Source organism: Dama dama, chromosome 3 (assembly GCF_033118175.1).
Source record: "Dama dama isolate Ldn47 chromosome 3, ASM3311817v1, whole genome shotgun sequence".
NCBI lineage: Eukaryota > Metazoa > Chordata > Mammalia > Artiodactyla > Cervidae > Dama > Dama dama.
Window position 1 is genome coordinate 20,483,640 of NC_083683.1, and position 19,554 is coordinate 20,503,193.

The 19,554-nt window shown below is 35.9% G+C and overlaps 1 protein-coding gene across 1 annotated transcript in view; it reads left to right on the forward strand.

Moving 5' to 3' along the window:
* Window positions 1–19,351, forward strand: part of TRHDE (thyrotropin releasing hormone degrading enzyme) — a 419,920-nt gene extending 400,569 nt beyond the window's left edge. Inside the window, exons 16-19 of the mRNA XM_061121911.1 lie at window positions 4,761–4,928; window positions 5,436–5,576; window positions 10,912–10,993; window positions 16,886–19,351. Coding sequence (XP_060977894.1) covers window positions 4,761–4,928; window positions 5,436–5,576; window positions 10,912–10,993; window positions 16,886–17,029 — 535 coding nt within the window. The 3' untranslated portion in view covers window positions 17,030–19,351. The remainder of the gene's footprint in view (window positions 1–4,760; window positions 4,929–5,435; window positions 5,577–10,911; window positions 10,994–16,885) is intronic.
* Window positions 19,352–19,554: the final 203 nt, after the last annotated feature.

Genomic DNA, 19,554 nt, shown 5'->3' on the forward strand with positions numbered 1-19,554 from the left:
TGACTAATCCACTCTGTCCTTGCTCTTCTAAGGAGGCTTATGAATCTTAAAGAAGTGTACCTCCCAGTATCTGCTGATAGGGCCATTTCTTTCCTCAAGTGTGAGGATTTGTAGCTGACATCCTTGTGCTCCTGCTCAGTCGTGTCCGACTCTTTTGCAACCCCATTGACTGTAGCCTGCCAGGCTCCTCTCTCTGTGGGATTTTCCAGGCAAGAGTATTGATTGGAGGGTGTTGCCATTTCCTCTTTCAGGGGACCTTCCCAACCCAGCAGTTGAACCTGCATGCCCTGTGTCTCCTGCATTGCAGGCAGATTCTTTACCCCCTGAGCCATCAGGGAAGCCCCTTATAACTGAAACAAAGGGTTATTTTTCAATAGATCATCAACAGGCTCTAGATTGTATATATAAATATATGAGGGCTTCATTTTCATCAACATTAAATTTGATGCATTTGCTATGCATAGGGAGACAGCTGCTCATGAACCTGAAACTTGACCTGCAGGTTCTTGCAGAGCACATCCAAATTATGTGATCTGTCTGTTGGTTTGAGGCTGCCGCTTCAAAAACAGGATTTGCATGAAACTGGAGCCCATTATACAGAGTGAAGTAAGCCAGAAAGATAAACACCAATACAGTATACTAACGCATGTATATGGAATTTAGAAAGATGGTAATGATAACCCTATATGCAAGACAGGAAAAGAGACACAGATGTATAGAACAGACTTTTGGACTCTATGGGAGAAGGCGAGGGTGGGATGCTCTGAGAGAATAGCATCGAAACATGTATATTATCAAGTGTGAAACAGATCACCAGCCCAGGTTGGATGCATGAGACAGGTGCTCAGGGCTGGTGCACTGGGAAGACCCAGAGGGATGGGATGGGGAGGGAGGTGGGAGGGGGGGATCGGGATGGGGAACACATGTAAATCCATGGCTGATTCATGTCAATGTATGGCAAAAAACACTACAATATTATAAAGTAATTAGCCTCCAACTAATAAAAATAAATGGGGAAAAAAAAAAACCCAACACAGAAACCCCATGTGTGAAACCAGTAAAAGGAATAAATTACACGTCAAAAAACAAACAAACAAAAAAAAAAAACCACAACAGAATTTGCCCCTATTCTGGACATCTTTGCTTTCAAAGGCCTCCTTTGCCCAGGACAACTTTTGTTAGATTCCTTCAGGATGATCGGTGTGTTGTTTCATCCAGCAGTTCCTTCCTGGTGTCCTTTCAAGATTCCTTCTCCTTGCTCTGTGTATGACTATACTGGTACACAACACCTCTATAAATGCACCCCCGGCCTATGTCTTTTCAGTACCCAGAGACTGAGTTTTAACAAGTGTCCCTTCGATTCTGGTGAACAGAATGGAAGCTTATTGTTGGAAAACTGTTCTGCTGGTGTTGAATATTTCTCAAAGATGACTGATCAAACTGTGGATTAAAGAAAATAATGAAAAAGAGAGGGTAGAAGTGACAGCTTCAATCAGTTCAGCATTAAGGGAATTATAGACTGGCTACACTGGTATTACTTTGCTAGCCTACTCATTAGATCCAGGGCTTGGTGATTGTATCCTTTTAAGCGATATATTTTTTTTTTTCTGTTTAAAAGTTTTTATTATTCTTACTTTCTATAAGAGAGTGTTTTATTGAATAAGAAATATCAGCATTCAGTGACAATTACTGATTATTATTACTAACAGAAATCAGTATATTTTATTTTCATCATGATTAGCCATCTCTAAGCTGCTAGAAATAGGAAAGATTTTCATGTACAAGTCATCTTGGTTTTCAACTTACTTTATTGTTACACTGCAAAATATTCTCAGAAAGGTTTCCTCTCCTGCAAAATGAAGTTTATTATAATACAAATATCATGATATTATTGTATAGACCAGATAAAATAAGATAGGTAACCTGGAATGCAGTATTGCACAAAAGTCTTATTTTCTATTTCTGATACCCCTTAAAGCCACTGTTTAGGACTTTGTACCAACCAGTCTATTTATTCATGTGTGTATGCATCTTACACTGTTCAACATCAGCCAGGAGTAACCACTGAATTGCAAAACTATGGACTGTTGCTAAGGACTATAGTACATGACACAAATTATTTCTAAGGAACATAGTTTAATGTCTACTTTTTTTCTCTTTCTTTCTTTCTTTTTTGTTTTTGCCTTTTTTATATTTCTGTATGTCTTTCTGCTTGATATTGGAGACTGGTTTCCTAAGCAGTAACAAACCTAATTCAGTGGTCTCTATCCTTGAACTTTTTGGTGTATTTATTGCTTAAGAATTTTAGAAAATAAGCTCTTACTGTTAGGTCTAATATTAGATCTAATATATATCAATCCTTGAGTTGATGATTTAAGTAGACATTTTATTGTTAATTCTGGCAAATTTTTATAGCAATCTCTTGGCCAAAATCATGACCATAATACAGTATTATGCTCTACAGCCTGTAGTATTTGGAGGAAAAGATTCATTCACTTTTCTAGTTGTTGATTTAACATAAGACTAGATTTTTTTTACTTTCTTAGGGAAGTTAGTAAAGATGGACGCATTTTTGCATCTACCAGGACTGACACACTCTTCAAAATGTGATGGTAATGTTTTCCTTAGTGTTTTCAGATGTGCTGTGTGCAAATGAAAAAGTTTTATACACTCAGTTGTTACCAACTCTTTGCGACCCCTTGGACTATAGCCTGCCAAGCTGCTCTGTCCATGGGATTCTCCAGGCAAGAATTCTGGAGTGGGTAACTATTCCCTTCTCTAGGAGATCTTCCTGACCCAGGGATCAAACCCAGGTCTCTTGCAATGAAGGTGGATTCACTACCCACTGAGCCACCAGGGAAGCCCAAGCTGAGCATGAACAGAGCAGGGGGAATAAGGTTTCACCACCTTTAGGAATACTATTCTGAGGACTTTCTTCAAGGGATTCCAGGGCTGAGAGAGGTGTGAAACTCTTTACTGGCTTCTTCTGATAACTATACTTCTTTTGTTTCTTCAAAAGCAAACAAATCAAACAAATAAAATGCTTGCCTTCAAATACTACGAAGAAAGAAAAGCTTCGGTCAGCAAGACTAAAGTAACTTTTCTCCAAACAATTTAGTTATTGGTAGGAAGAGACAGAGTAATGTAGTTTTAGCCATTTCTGGAAACTGAATTTTGTATGATAGTACTAACAACTCTATACATTTGGTATCCTGATACACAATCTTTAATATCTTGATTATAGCCTACTTAGCTGCTTAACAAAAAAAAATGAAGATCACCTTTGTTGTTTTCAGTTACTAAATCATGTCTGACTCTTTGCTACCCCATGGACGGCAGCACATCAGGCTTCCCTGTCCTTCACCATCTCCCGGAGTTTATTCAGACTCATGTCCAGTCAGTGATACCATGCAAAGATCTCCTCTATCGTCCCCATCTCCTCCTTCCCTCAGTCTTTCCCATCATCTGGGTCTTTCCCAGTAAGTCCGGAGGCTAAAGGATTGGTGCTTCAGCTTCAGCATCAGTCCTTCCAATGAGTACTCAGGGTTCATTTCCTTTAAGATTGATTGGTTTGATCTCCTTGCTGTCCAAGGGACTCCTAAAAGTCTCCAGCATCGTAGTTTGAAAACATTCATTCTTTGGCCCCCAGCCTTCTTTGTGGTCCAACTCTCAGACCCGTACATGGCTACTGGAAAAACCATAGTTTTGACTAGATGGTCCTTTTCCGCCAAAGTGATGATCATCTTATTGGTAGTCATTAAGATGCTTCCTCCTGTTTTCTAATGCTCCTTTAACCCAAGCAGTGTTTTGACCATCAAGGTCCTAAATATTTAAAAGAGATTTTCATCTTGTTATACAGAGAAAACATTTCTTATTATTAGCCACATTCAAATTATAAATGAGAAATTTTAATAATAGATTACTAACTATTATATAAAGAGAAATGCATTTTTAACTTTTTAATGTATTGGAGCATTCTTTCAGACATATGAGTTTTTTAAAATGTGGGAAATATATAAAAATTTGAAAGAATAATATTGAGTAAAAGAATAATTGCCATGGCAAAGTACACATGAGAATTTATAGCTTATAAATAACCAAGATTAATTAAATTGATTAAGAGTTTCCCTCCATAACATTTAGTTTGAAGTAAATATCAAAATTTAGTTTATGTTTATAGCCACTTTTATAAACATAGGAAAAAGAGCTTTTTACATTCTCAAATTTTGCTACTTATGTTTTATGTATTACCTGTGTTAGTGATCTTCTAGCTTCCCAAATTTGGAGAGGTATTTGAGAATAATAATTTTAGAAAAATAATGTCTCAGAATTTAGGAGGTATTTGTTTCATCTTCATCCAGTACTTTCTTATCATTCTTGGGTCTAATAATTCTGACAGCATAAATCTATTTCTGTTGGTTGAAATATAAGACGCCTTGTTTGTATTTCTTTAAACCTTTATGTTCTGACTCCTATAAAATAAAAAGTTTAAAAGAAACCCTTTATGTTCTGATTTTTGTCCATATAATTTCAAAAGTGGAAAAATTGCATTCAAGACTATCATTAAATAAAATACATTATTTTATTCATTCAGTTGTGAATAGTTTGAATATTGTTACTATATGGTATTGTCTTTCAGGTAAATCTAATTAACAAAACCATCTTTTTAAAAAACTGACTGTAGTAAGGCAGCATTTGTCTTATTTTCGATATTATGAAGCACTTAATTAACAGAAAACCACCATGGGTTGCTTCTTTAGAATACCACTAAATGTTAGAGACATCGTCTACTGTACAGGAGTTTCACTACTGGATGAGGATGTCTGGGAATTCATATGGATGAAATTCCACTCTACCACGGCCATTTCTGAAAAGAAAATATTATTGGAAGCCTTAACGTGCAGTGATGACAGGAATTTATTAAATAGGTGAGTCAATTAAATGTTTAAATTTGTATAATGAGAGTATTCTCTGTTAATCAAATTGTCCTGAACTTGTTTTTATTTCCTTAAATATATGCTAGTTACTCTAAAATAGATCTTTCTAGAGCTAAAGAAAATTGCCATATTAATATGATGAAAGCTTGTTGATTTGAAAGGTTTGTTTCTAACTGTTTTTATGTAGGATAATATTTCATTATAAAAATGAAGTATTTATTAAAAAGACTTTTTAAAGCAAATTTTCATCATTAAATCAGAATAATGATTTAACCACTTACAAGATTTTTTTCAGACATTGATTAATACATCAATTAAAATATTATGAGTTTGTTCTTCCTTTTATCAACACAAAATTGTTCTATTGATAAATTTTTATTAGTAAAGTTTACACGGACTATTCTTTGAAGATTGTGATAACTTAAATCATATAATTCTGATAAGTAAAGAAAAGTTTGTTATTAAACTAAAAATTTCCCCACAATTCTATCCTTAAAGGCTTCTAAATCTATCACTGAATTCTGAGGTGGTTCTGGATCAAGATGCAATTGATGTGATAATCCATGTAGCTCGAAATCCACATGGCCGAGACCTTGCCTGGAAGTTTTTTAGAGATAAATGGAAGATATTAAATACCAGGTAAAAATAAGAGTTCAATCATTCTTACTGGAGTGAGTAAATCAAAGGTGATATCTGAGAGATAAAGCCCCAACTTTTTGTGGTAGAAGCAAGATCCAGAAAATAGAATTAGATTTTGAAGTAGTCAGCCACTCCTGTGAAGCTCAGAATTAATTTAACAGTTCTATAACATTATTCATTTATTAAGATTGATAACCATAATTATGTATGGAAATGTGCAGAGTGAAAAGGTTTAGCATTGCAGCTTTCCTGGAAAATCTATCAAACTGTCTTAGGTTGAGGAAATTGTATCATTAAAATCCTATATCCTGAGTGTGTTGTAGAAAAAATGATTTATGAATCATAGAATGGTATTAGAACAAGAAATGGAGAAGGAAATGGCAACCCACTCCAGTATTCTTGCCTGGAGAATCCCATGGACAAAGGAACATAGTGGGCTACAGTCTGTGGGGTTGCAAGAGTTGGACACAACTTAGCGACTAAATTACTACTGCTAAAATTCACATTGGAGAAGGAAATGACAACCCACTGCAGTATTCTTGCCTGGAGAATTCCATGGACAGAGGAGCCTGGTGGGCTGCAGTCCATGGGGTCACAGAAACTTGGACATGACTGAGTGACTAACACGCACACACACACACACACACAGAACAAGAAAACTTTAATTGCTTCTATAGAATTGTGTAAATATTTAAAAAATAGAAATATCATGAAACATCTGAAGTAAAGTCATGATATACAGGAGGAATGACTGAGTCACTGTATAATTCTAGATGCAGTAGTATTTATTCCTGAGCCATCTTGCTTCATGTTGAGAATTCTTCAGCCTCAGTTTTAGAAAATATTTCATTATGTATTTAAATATATTATAATAAATGTTAATGTATTACTCTGATAATCTCTATGGTATTTTAAAATTAAATTTATTATAGAGCATGGAAATGCTGCATGTTCTCAAACTTAAATGTTCCCAGACATTTAGCATACCCACTGTTCTATCTCTTAAAAGCTGGCATATAAACTTTATTTTTTAGAAGTACACTGTTATTGGTTGACCTTGTATAATGAGTTCAGTTTGAATGTATTTTTAATAATAAAATATATCTCTATCTGTAGATATTTCATTGTTAGAAAGCACTAATATTCCTAGATGGCACATTGTTTTTCTCTTTCTTGTATTTTCAGCTCAGAAATTAGAATGATTTACACTTGCTTTGCTGTCATGCATAGTATAAGGAATAGTCAGACACAAGATGGAATTAATATATATGTACAAGCATTTGACTTTAAAGAGTAACAAATATCTACCAATACAGAGTCTCTTTAGGGAGTGGTTTTGTAAATCAGAGTTCAGTATAATGCCTATGTAGTTTATAGTCCCTATCTAAAATATTCAGTTCCTGATATGTCTGTTTTGTTTCACTGAAAGTACATCATCTCTAACCAAAAGGTAGAAAGATAGAGATAACATTAGAACCACCTCAGTCTAATGACCTCTTTGTTTAATTAACTGGACATCAATATTAGCTACAACTCTGAAGAGGGAGGAAGAGGCACTTGGGAACTCAACTTTCTGCTCAGTTTTTCTGTAAACCTAAGACTGCTGTCAAACTAAAGTTAATTTTTTAAAAAAGTAGAAAGGTGAAGTTTCAGCATTTCTACAGATAGAGCTGTGTTTATCTTGACAAATAGGATTGTCTTCTTCATCTTCCACTCCCTTGTCAATCTTGGAGCATCAGAGTTCATGAGGGAACAGTCCAAGGTTCTCCTTACCTCTTGCCCTGCAGGTTCTCCCTGGTTTGATTTGCCATCTACTCTGACAGTTTGAATCACTCCCAGATCTACACCTCTACCTCAGATATTTCACCTAAGCTTCACTCTATGAGAGATGGTTTTTTGTTGAGATCCCCTACTGAGGTGTACCTGCAAAGCTAAACCATCATTTTCTATGTCTTCATTCTGTCAGTAAATATATGGCCATCCACCAATTGTTCAAGCTGGGCACATGAAAATCTACATATAGTTCTCCTTTTTCTTTGACATATGTAAAAAGTAACATTTAGGCTTGAGGTCCTATCAGTTTAACAATTCCTAAATGTTTCTTGAATTCTTCCTCTCTTTCCTACTACCACTGCCTTAGTGAAGATTCTTATCCCTTGTTAGTACTCTTAATGACTGTCTCCTGTCTCTGTTTACATATGCTGCCACACATATGCACACATGTATGCATGTGTGGACACACACACACACCTACCACTGCCCTTTGTCCCAAGAATCTCTCTGAAAAGGAAAAATGACATTTCCTGCTGTAAACCCTTCAGTACTCTGTGCCATGTTGAATATCTAAACTCCCGTCTTACTAACCCTTCTACCTCTTACTCTGCTATCCTCAATCTCGCAGTTTATACCCTCAGTACCAAATGCATGTCGTTGTTGGCACACACCATGTTGTTTCACACCTCCTTGCCTTTGTGTATGTTGGTTCTCTGCCTAAAATTGCTTTCTTCCTTGATATTTGAAATTACTCCATATTCAATCCATCTGTCATCATCTCCTGGAAGCCTTTCTGGCGACCCCACAGCTAAAGAGAACTCTGAACAGTATATAATTTTATTTTCATCTCGTTTAACCATAATAACTGGGAGTGATCTGTTTACAATACTACATAGTATATAACCATCAAGGAAAGGACGGACTGTTTTTCTTTTTCACATGACTGCAAGTATAATCAAAAGACTCTTTGAAGAGGAATTGTCCCCTTTCCTGTACAGTTGGCTATTTTTGTAACCACATATTGATTACTAATGAATACTTATTTTATTATTGAATGTCTATTTTATTTTATTTAGCCAACTTTTCCCATGGATTCAATGTTAGAACTGAATCATTTCCCAATTCAATGTTAGAGTTATAGCAATTTATGACGGTCATATGGTTTAGCCTCCCTCTTTAGGCCAAGTAGTATTCCACTGTATACATGTACATCTTTATCCATTTATCTGTCAAAGGACATGTAGGTTGTTTCCATGTTTTGGCTCTTGTGAATACTGCTGCTATTGAAATCGGGGTACAGATATCTTTTTGAATTATAATTTTGGGGGGGATATATTACCAGGAATGGGATTGCTGGGTCATATGGTAATTCTCTTTTTAGTTTTCTGAGTAACCTCCATACTGTTTTCCATAGTGACTATAACAATTCCCACAAATAGTGTAGCAGGATTCCCTTTTCTCCATACCTTCTCTGCATAGGTGCATGCTAAGGCACTTCAGTCATGTCCAATTCTTTGCAACCCTATGGACCATAACCTGCTAGACTCCTCTAACCATGGGATTCTCCAGGCAAGAATACTGGAGTGGGTTGCCATGCCCTTCTCCAGATCTTCCCGACCCAGGGGTTGAACCTGCATCTCTTATGTCTCCTACACTGGGGAGGTGAGGATTTCTTTTTACCATTGGTGCCACCTGGGAAGCTTTCCTGGTGGCTAAGATGGTAAAGAATCTGCCTGCAATGCGGGAGACCTGGGTTTGATCCCTGTCGAGAAGATCCCTTGATGAAGGAAATGGCTACCCACTCCAGAATTCTTACCTAGAGAATTCCGTGGACAGAGGAGCCTGGCGGGTACAGTCCTTTGGGTCGCAAAGAGTCGGGCACAAATGAGCAACTAACACCCTGTCTAGAATTTGTTATTTGTAGACTTTTTAATGATGACCATTCTGACCAGTATAAGGTGGAGAAATGTCATTATGATCTTCTGCACATTTTTCGATTAGGTTTTTTGTTTTTTTTATTGCTGAGTTGCTTGTGTATTTTAGAGGTTAAGCCCTTATCTGTGATATCATTTGCCAATATAAGCACCCCCACCCCTCCTTTTACAGATGAGAAAACTAAGGCTCTAGAAACTAAATTACTTAAATTCCCACAGATAAGGACAGCATTAGAAAGCCTCTTGTAATGATGGCTGGACTTTTGCTTTTAAAAATTCATAATCTTATCTTTAGTTTACTTTTTAAAAAATTGTCAACTTGTCTTTATGATAGCTCAGTATTAGTGTATAGAAATGCAACTGATTTCTGTGATTAATTTTGTATCCTTCTATTTTACTGAATTCATGTAGTCTAATAATTTTGTGTGTGTGTGTGTGTGTGTGTGTGTGTGTGTGTGTGTGTGTAGTTTATAGGGTTTTCCATATGGTATGATGTCATCTGCAAGCAGTGAAACTTTTACTTCTGCCTTTCCAGTTTGGATTCCTTTTACTTATGCTTCTTATCTGTTTGCTCTGGCCAGAACTTCCAACACTATGTTGAATAAAAGTTGTGAGAATGGTCGTTCTTGTCTTGTTCCCAATCTTAGAGGAAATACTTTGATTTGTCACCATTCAATATGATATTAAATGTGGGCTTGCCATATATGACCTTTATTATGTTTATGTGCATTCTCACTAATCTGTTTAGGGTTTTTTATCATAAATGAACAGGCAGTAAGTCATTCTTAGGTTCTTTATGTAGTTGTATTTTGGGCATGTTCATAGGAGAAGATGAATTCAGGGTCTTTCTACTCAACCATCTTGATCCTGCCTCCAGTTTAGCCTAGTGTACTGTTTTGTTTTTTTTTTTTTTTCCAAAGAGTATGATATCCTGTGATAGGTACCCTTAGCACAGTAGGCACAAATTAGTAAAAGGAGAAATCTTTTCAACTTGCTGATACATAGTATTCTTACCTTAGGTCACAAGTCAAATAATTAGGCTTGTGGTACAAAGATTGTAAAATTTAAAGGAAAAATTCAGTGTTTTATTTTAATGCTCATATGAAAAATTGCTAATCTTTTGGGAGCATTTTTAAGAAATTTGGCTTAGTTTCTAGGAATGAAATAGAAAATAATGCCAACATCACTTTTGATTTACCAGACCAAAAGACCTCTGTGACGTATGGATAATTCCAAAAGTTGGTTCTGCAGTCGTGGAATCCTTTGGTAGAATCCTTCTTATTCACAGTGACCCAGTTTGCTTTAAAATTAAAAGTTTTAAAATACTTTTTCTTCAGGCCTCATATTGTAAATATAATAGTAATTCCTAATTATAATATCATAGGACTCCCTTTTTAAAAATTTATTATAATGTAGATCTCTTTGAAACACTGTGAGCCAAATCAGGATGCACTTGATGACATCCCATAGCCACAGCTCTTTGCACCTCTCCACTCCCTAGGGAAATGGCCTTGAATAGCATTAAGAGATGGAATGGAGCTCATGAGAAGGATTCTAAAATATCTATGTAGTAGTATTTCCTAAATTATTGGCTGTTTTAACATTGACTTTTTTTTTAATCTTTCAAGGTATGGAGAAGCATTATTTATGAATTCCAAACTTATCAGTGGTGTTACAGAATTTCTTAATACTGAAGGTGAACTGAAAGAGGTAAATATTTTAAGATGAGTGTAATGTTTTTCTTTTGTAAACTTATGAAATTATAGATAGACTTCAACCATTTCTTTCCAATAAATTCATACTCATTCCTTTAAAGTACACACACACACAGGTATACATGCACATATACACACATTCATGCTAAAGACTTTACTTCAGTCATTATTTGCAAAAATGTTTCTAACATATTAAACAGTAAATATTAAGCCTATGAAAGGTGCTTGAATGTAATGATTCTCAAAATGTTGTTTGTTGTTGTATAGTCACTAAGTCATGATTGACTCTTTGTGACCCATGGACTATAACCCACCAGGATCCTGTGTCCATGGGATTTCCCAGGCAAGCATACTGGAGTGGGTTGCCGTTTCCTTCTCCAGGGGATCTTCCCTACAGGGATCAAAACTGGGTCTCCTGAATTGCAGGCAGATTCTTTTCCACTGTCCACTGGGGAAGCCTCAATGATTCTCAAAATAGGAGACTCCAAATATACTCTAGAAATCTTCCCAATCAGCTGCTCCACATTTGACTCTGTGAGCCCAGGTTAGGATCCTTGGAACATTAAAACTATCCTGTCACAATGACTCAGCATTCGGATCTGCAGGACTAAGATTGCTGTTGAGGTACAGACCTTGAGTCTCATTGCTTTCTGGTCAGGTCTATACAAAGAATGATAATTGGATAAGATAATAATAAGGAATAAATTCATACGTTTGGAAGTAACTATATCTGACAACATATATTAGGATTAATAGTTTGTTTAAAATTATGCCTAATACTGTCACAAGTGAATTTCATTAATGAAACTGAACTTATTTTTTTTAAGGACTAAAGTCCAGTTTGCAGAATATCTAACATTTTCTTTTTTCTCTGGTTTACATCTCTGGAATTTAAACCAGCTGGCTTTGTGACCATTAATTCACATCTCTAATAGAGAGGGATGTGAGATTGGGGGTGGGTAACTAGGTAGGAGGAAGGAGTAAAATATTTCACTGATTAAAATGAATTGGACTTCAAACATTTATCACTTTGTAGCCTCTCCTCACCCTATAATTATAAAATATAGCTAAGGTGTACCATTGAGAATCACGGTTTCTTCAGTTTTCACTGACAGAAAGCCTGATGCTATGACTCAGGCTAATCCCATTGAGCAAGGTCCCCCCAGAAGCATCAGCCTTCCTCCGTCCTTAATATCTCCTAATATTTTGCCCAATTTTGTATGGTCACCTTCCCTGCACCAACTTGGATTCTTTCACACCATGAGCTAAGCTAAGTCTCTGATTGTAATAACTTGAAATTCTATTTTTATCCCCGCTTTGTGTGTTCCCAGCCCTGAAAGATTTGGATTTGAAAGCTCCAGTACATGTTTTGCTATATTTTTTTATTAGGAACCTAAAAGAGAAGGAATTCTTTCATGTCCAAAGGAAGCAAAAAGAAAGAACAGTTAAGCTAATGGCTTTGTGTATTTAAATGAAGTAGTTTTAATTCTTTGATTTTGCATTCAATAATCTGGGAATGAAAGACTCAGTTAGCGACAACTTGTGCAGCCACTGAAGTGAACACAGAAGTGAAAAATCTCTCCTCTCCTCCCTTCTCCCCGTCTTCATTTTGGCTCCCTTTCCGCTCCTGGCTTCCTCTTCCGTTGTGTCTGTTCTCCCTCCCTCTTCTCCTGTTCTCTAGCACTTTGATTTCCTCTTGCTTTGGTGATAACCCAACCCATGGAAAAACATGTTTTAAACGGACATTTAAATAATTTTATCATATGATGGCCATTTTGCTTTACATATTTCACTTACATATTTAATGTTTTACACTTGATTTAATTGCCATGTGAAATGTTCCTAGATATCCCTGTAATAAAATGTCTCATCTGGAAACTGAAACTCAACTGTGGCTTTTATTCCATTATCTGCAAAGCAGCTAACTTCACAACACAAGCTCTCCATAGCCTGAGAGATGACTCCCTTCAGCACACAGCTACTTGCACCGACTTTCTAGTTTACCAACTGCAGCCTGAGGCTTTTCCACTCTTGTGTTATCTAATCATTGACTGTAAGACCCCTGCTGTTGTTGGAACCTCATGGACTCTCAGAGGCCCTTGCCGTTTTTCATACTGATGTTCATTCAGCCATCCTCTCCAGCACTCTTGTTTTTTCTTTGTCTGTTTGTTTTGCATTATACCCAACATTGTTGTGAAAGAAGACAGCTCCTGTGCATCACAGACATCCTGTTTACAGTTTTAATGTTGAAAATATAAACCTCATAAACAGGCAATAGCTAATTCGACTCACTTAGATAGTTAGATAGTTACTAAGAGTATATTATGTGTTGCACATTACAAATTATTTTGTGAGTTTTAGGGTCTAGTGTACCCTATGTTAAGAATTTTTTCAAATACTGAAATGTTTTTAAATAGATAAATTAACAAACATGTCTAGAAATTTTATGCAAAGAAGAACAGGAAACACAAACAACTCTGACATCTTACTAAATGCTGTTTTATATAAATGTCTAAACTTGGAACATTTTCAAATAAAAGTATACGATGGCATAAATATTTAGGAAGTGCAATGATAAAAACTAATAGCAGCAGAACATCTACTGAAGAACTGCCAAAATAAGCAAAATGGAATGCCAAATGCCTTGCTTCTACCCCATGCCCTTGGTAGTGAGGCAGGATCTGGAAGGTGCTATGATCCTGCGTGAGGACCCATCACGTGGCTGCTTTGACCACATGTTCACCAGAAGAGTTGGGGAGGAGTATGGGGCATGAGATTAGTTTATGCCAACTATGCAAAGGGGCCATCTGTGTTCTGATGAATCAGCTAATCTACATATCAGTCACATCATGCTCTCCGAGCTCACAAAAGAAGTATTTAGAGCACCTAAATAGTGATTTAAGAAATGAATCTCTAGAGACACTCCAGTTACATTTTCTACTAAGAATTCTCTTGCAGGATAATCCGACCTACTGTGTTTATGTCAATAACACATTCATAGTCAACCTCACAGTTTGCCTTTGAGATTGACAAGAGTTTTCCTTCATGTATTCAGGCTGGCTTACTATCTTATCAAAAGGCCAAGAGCTTACTCCCCAGAGTCAGAGTTGCCAAAAGGTCATTTATTACTATCTGGAGTATTCATTGACTGCCTAGGAAAATATGTAATAATGTGGAACATAGTTTAAAAGAAGTAGATGTAATTTTTTTCCTGATTGACATATTATGTAAATAAAGCCACCATAATGAACAGATATAATATACACTGTAATGTGCATATTTTGTAATAAATTAAAACACAAAATTCAAAGCATACATCAAAATGTACTATTTGTTGCTTTAGGAATATGGACTGAATGAATCTGAATGTAAATGTATAAATTCAAATGAATTATTAGATAAATTAGTTAAGTTTAAAAATATGATCCAAATGCTGTCATTAGACTTCTTTTTATCTATGTGTACATGTCACAGGTATATTTTGAAGGTATCAATAAATTTCAGTCCCTTCCCTTCATCCTCTTTCTTTTGTATGTGTCAGATGTCAGATAAGTTTTAAGGACAGCAACAATAAATCTTTGTTACACATTGAATATTTTTCATGTTTGTTATTAAAAGATAGTGATTTTCAAGTCTTACAGAGAATATAGCTCTGAGATATGATAATTCATTTCTGATGCTGCAAGGTACCTGGCTTTATAGGAAAGTAGAGGATAAACTTTGAAAAAAAATGTATCATATAATCAAAGTAATATTGCATAAACAAACCAAGCTACCCCTGAACCAATTTCTAGATTAATTCAGAAAGGTGTAATTATTAATAATTCCATTTTAAATGACCCCCGCCCCACACACACACACACACATCCCTCTATCCCCGAGTCAATCTTGATGACATTTCTCTCCTGGTATATTCTCCATGTGGCGCCCATCATGTGATGAATCTCACCTTATCCTAATTATGCAATATAAACGCTTCTGTGTTACAAGTTGATTTTTCACATTTGTCTATTAACCTTGCATTCATTGGTGGTTGCCACTTTATTAAGACATATGAAACAGAGAGAAAAACTGCTAGTATCTAATCTTGAAATAAAATCCCTGTGCATTCCTGAAGTGTGTGTACTCTCTAGAGAAAATCTTATATCCATAAAATTTTGACAAATCATTTTAAAATTTTAACATTCTGATTAAAGCTCAAATTCTCTAACTAAATGAATCAACATTCCTTCTTCATTCTTTCTAAAACTAGTTACTCAGGTGATCCAGTGTCATTTATCATCCAGTACTCATAACATCATTTTTTTTTTTTTTTCTGTTACTCAATAATTTTGGTATTCTTTTGCCAGCAAAGATAGTGTCAAACACTCATACTACTTATTTAGAGAAGATGAATGGTTTTCTCCCTGTGGACAAAAAGTTAACTTTAATGCGTGTATTCAACATTAAGGCTGTTTAGTACATTAGATAACACATGGTCACCAGGCTTCCCTAGTGGCTCAGACAGTAAAGAATCTGCCTGCAATGCAGGAGACCAGATTCAATCCTTGGGTTGGGAGGATCCCCTGGAGAAGGGAATGGCAGTCCATTCCAATTATGTATATTGACAATATAAAAAATAGACCAGAAAGAATAAGGGAGGGGTTGCAGACATCAGGTAACAGATAGCCCATTGTATTCATCTGCGACAGAGCTGGCGCTTCCTGTGACAGAGCTGATGGGTTTCTGAACAGGACTGGGGCAGCTGAGGTGGAGCAGAGGGAATGCCCTTGAGAAAGATTAGGAGATAGAAATTCCAGAATGCAGCCACTATTAAGTGTGGTGGCTACAAGACGGAGAAAACTTTCCAATAATAAATAGGTTGGTGGGCTGAATGTTCTCTGCCAATAAGCCCAACCCAGAGCACATGGGGACTTCCCTGGTGACTCAGCGGTAAAGGATCTGCCTGCAACAGGAGACCGGGTTCGATCCCTGGGTTGGGAGGATCCCATGGAAAAGGGAATGGCAACCCATTCCAGTATTCTTGCCTGGAGAATTCCATGGACAGAGGAGCCTGGCAGGTTACAGTCCATGGGATCGTAAAGAGTCGGACACGACTGAATGACTAACATTACTACTAGTACATTAGATATGCTTTGTTATTAGAACTAGTTTCTGCCACTACCTCATCAGCCCATTATGAAAGATGAATTCAATATTTATGAAACAAGAAGCTAAACTTGGAGTTATTTAGGCTTCCCTGGTGGCTCAGATGGTAATCTACCTGCAACACAGGAGACCCAGGTTCAGTCCCTGCATGAGGAAGATCCCTGGAGAAGGGAATGGCAACCCACTCCAGTATTCTTGCCTGGAGAATCCCATGGACAGAGGAGCCTGGTGGGCTATAGTCATTGAGGTCGCAAAGAATCGGACACAGCTGAGCAACTACACTTTAAACTGTTATGTCATTCTTTTTTTTTTCCCTTTCAGTTACAAAAGAAATTACATTACACCTAATGGACAAAATCTGTTTCGTTGCATTTCATCACTAAGCTCATTCCGCATATTAGATATACCTACTTAGCTCACTCCACATATTAAATACACATTCTGTAGTGACTGTGACACTATTTTTCAAATAGATTCTTGTTTATATGTGTTGGACACGGGCTCATTTTAAGACATGAATTTATGATTTTTACACTTTATTTTTTATTGAAACATAGTAAAATATTGTATTATTTTCAGGTATACTGTATATACCTGTATATATTTGACATTTGCATACATTATGAAACAATCCCCATGATAAGTGTAGTAACCGTCTGCCCCCATACAAAGTTATTAGAATATTATTGACCATGTAACTTATGCTGTCTGTTTACCATTCTAACATTTTTGTTTCCAGCTAAAGAACTTCATGAAGAGCTATGACGGAGTAGCTGCTGCCTCTTTCTCAAGAGCTGTGGAAACTGTTGAAGCCAATGTACGCTGGAAAATGCTTTATCAGGATGAGCTTTTCCAGTGGTTAGGAAAAGCTCTGAGGCATTAATATGTGTCTCTTATAAACAGTTCAACTCAGAATTTTGTGAGAAGACCTGCTTTGGAGTGAGGAATATGGCCAGATTTTCAGTGTTAACATGTGGGAGGAAATTTTTTTTTTTTAATTTTAGGAAATTTTTTTTGTTTTATTCATTCTGTTTTGTTTCTCTACTGGGTGTCCTCTTAAGAAACTCTTGCAAGTGGATCTAGCCATGACTGCTTCTGCTGTACATTCCTCGCCGTACAGGACCAAATGTGATAGTGGTGCATGTTGACGTTGCAGTCAGTACGGAAAACATATTCAGAAAATGTGCATGGTTGTATGGTCCTGCCTGTGTTCCAGCATGCTTATTTAAAATGTCCAATGTTGTATGTGAGTCTGTGTTACATCTGGGATGGGCATTATACAAAAGCACAAAGATTATCTATGACAATCAGTGTTGCAACAAAAGAAAAACTAAAGCAGGGAGTTATCGTCATAGTCCTGGGCAATGTGAGAGGTGAAATCACCCTTTGATTGGTGTCATGTATTTCAGCACTTGGATTGTCTTGCAATGATTATTGTGTTACTAACTCATTTTCTTTGAGTTAAAGCTGTGTATATGTTTTTAAAAAGGCATATAGATACTGTGTGCATATGTACATGTGCATAGGGAAGCCCGATATGTATATAGTATGCTGTACACTGTACTTGTGCAAAAACTTCACCTCAAAGAAAATTTATCTCTTTTTATAAACTTATGCAAACTTTGAAAATGCTTCAAAGAATTTATCTCAGTACTATCCTTCCTGACAATGTCCTGATAAATTTCTCACCTGTTACAGATTTTTTTCATCTATTTCCCGAATAGTCTATTCTACTACATAAAAATGAACTAAAAAATATTTTACGTACAGACGCTCTTCTAATTTTCCTAAGTGGCAGCCTCATCTCATAAATATAGATTCTGTCATCACTTTAGGCAAACTTCCTCATGGATAAATAGTTGTGCACACTTAATGATTATCAGTGCTGAGAAAGTGTTTCTCTGTCATCTTGTTTGTTTTCCCACTTTTTTCACTTTGGGTGGGTCCAGAGAGTGAAACACTCTCTCCGTGTATTGATCTTTGGGTCTGTGTGAATCTAATCCCCCATCAAGCAACCCTACTTCAGGTGGATTTTAATGATCTTTGATGCCAGTTGTTCCATCCATTATGATGAGAAGTTTCTTTTCTTGAGCAAAGCACGTCCTTTGGCATTGACGACTCTGTTCTGACTGGGAGTTTTGAGTAGTCTTTCCCCGGTTGTGTATATTATGTAACACAAGTGTTTTTAAATGCACTCTCACCCAGTAGGCCAGCTCTCCAAGCACTGCTTAGATGCTCAAAAATGAACATATTTTAAGTTTACCATTATGAAATGCCAATACAACTAATCACACATAAGCCAAATATTTGTGGACCACTTTATGTTTTCCTGAGGTTTTTCCAGTTCTCCAAATCTTCTTGCAAATCATTGAAAGAAATATTTTCTAGCTCCAATAGTCACTGAACACTGGGGAGAGGAAAGTAGGCATTTTAGAAACCGGAGCCATACATTTATTATAAGTTTGTAATAAAGAGGAACAATTTCCTAATCCATAGAACAAGTATCATCTAAAGTTGAAATTTATCTTTTTAGCAATTAATTGCTATTACTCATATCTATTTTTTTCAGCACTTCAATTAATATATGAATTTTAAATACTCTATGTGTTGCTAATAAGACATACTATTGCTTAATATAAAATCTAAAAGTCATCCCATCTATCTGAAGTGATGAAATTTAACTAGTACATATCACATGTATGTGAAATCTTTAAGGGGTAAGTTCTGAAACATAACAATTATAAATATCACTGTCATGCAGGCTCAAAATATGTACTATATCACCACTGGATTCATTTTGATAGAAAAGATAAAAAATTAGAGGTGGCTGTCTTGTTTTGTGTCGTGAATTACTGAAAATTCTTGGTAGTTGTGCCATTCTTTTGAGTGAAATCACCCTTTCCAGCTTTGAGTTACCAGGGGTTTTATAGTTCTGTTTTCCTCTGCACTGTTAATAATTTTTATCCTCTTTCAGTATTTTAGTGGCCTTGAACAAATGGTTTAGCTACAATGTCAAATCTTAAGTGTATAATTATGTGCAATGTTCAATACCTCATACTTGTTCAACAGTATAGTGATATCAATGGCATTGAGATGGAATTTTTGTTCTACATATTTTTCAATAATTTATCCTTTCCAGTGTTGAAGATTATATGAAGCTTTAACCTTTTTTAGTTGTTTAAATGAGTAATATTTTCAAAATAATAAAATGACCAATGATATCTCTTGGAATATTCTGTAAAATGTAGTCATAAAATTCTATTTTCTACATAGAGTTTTTATCTTTTTTCTCTCTGTTGTCTGTCTTATAAATCATATATATATATATATATATAAATACATATATATATATATACATGAAAGAGCAAGTTGTTAAAAGAGTTCAACATCTAGGCTTAAAACTTTACT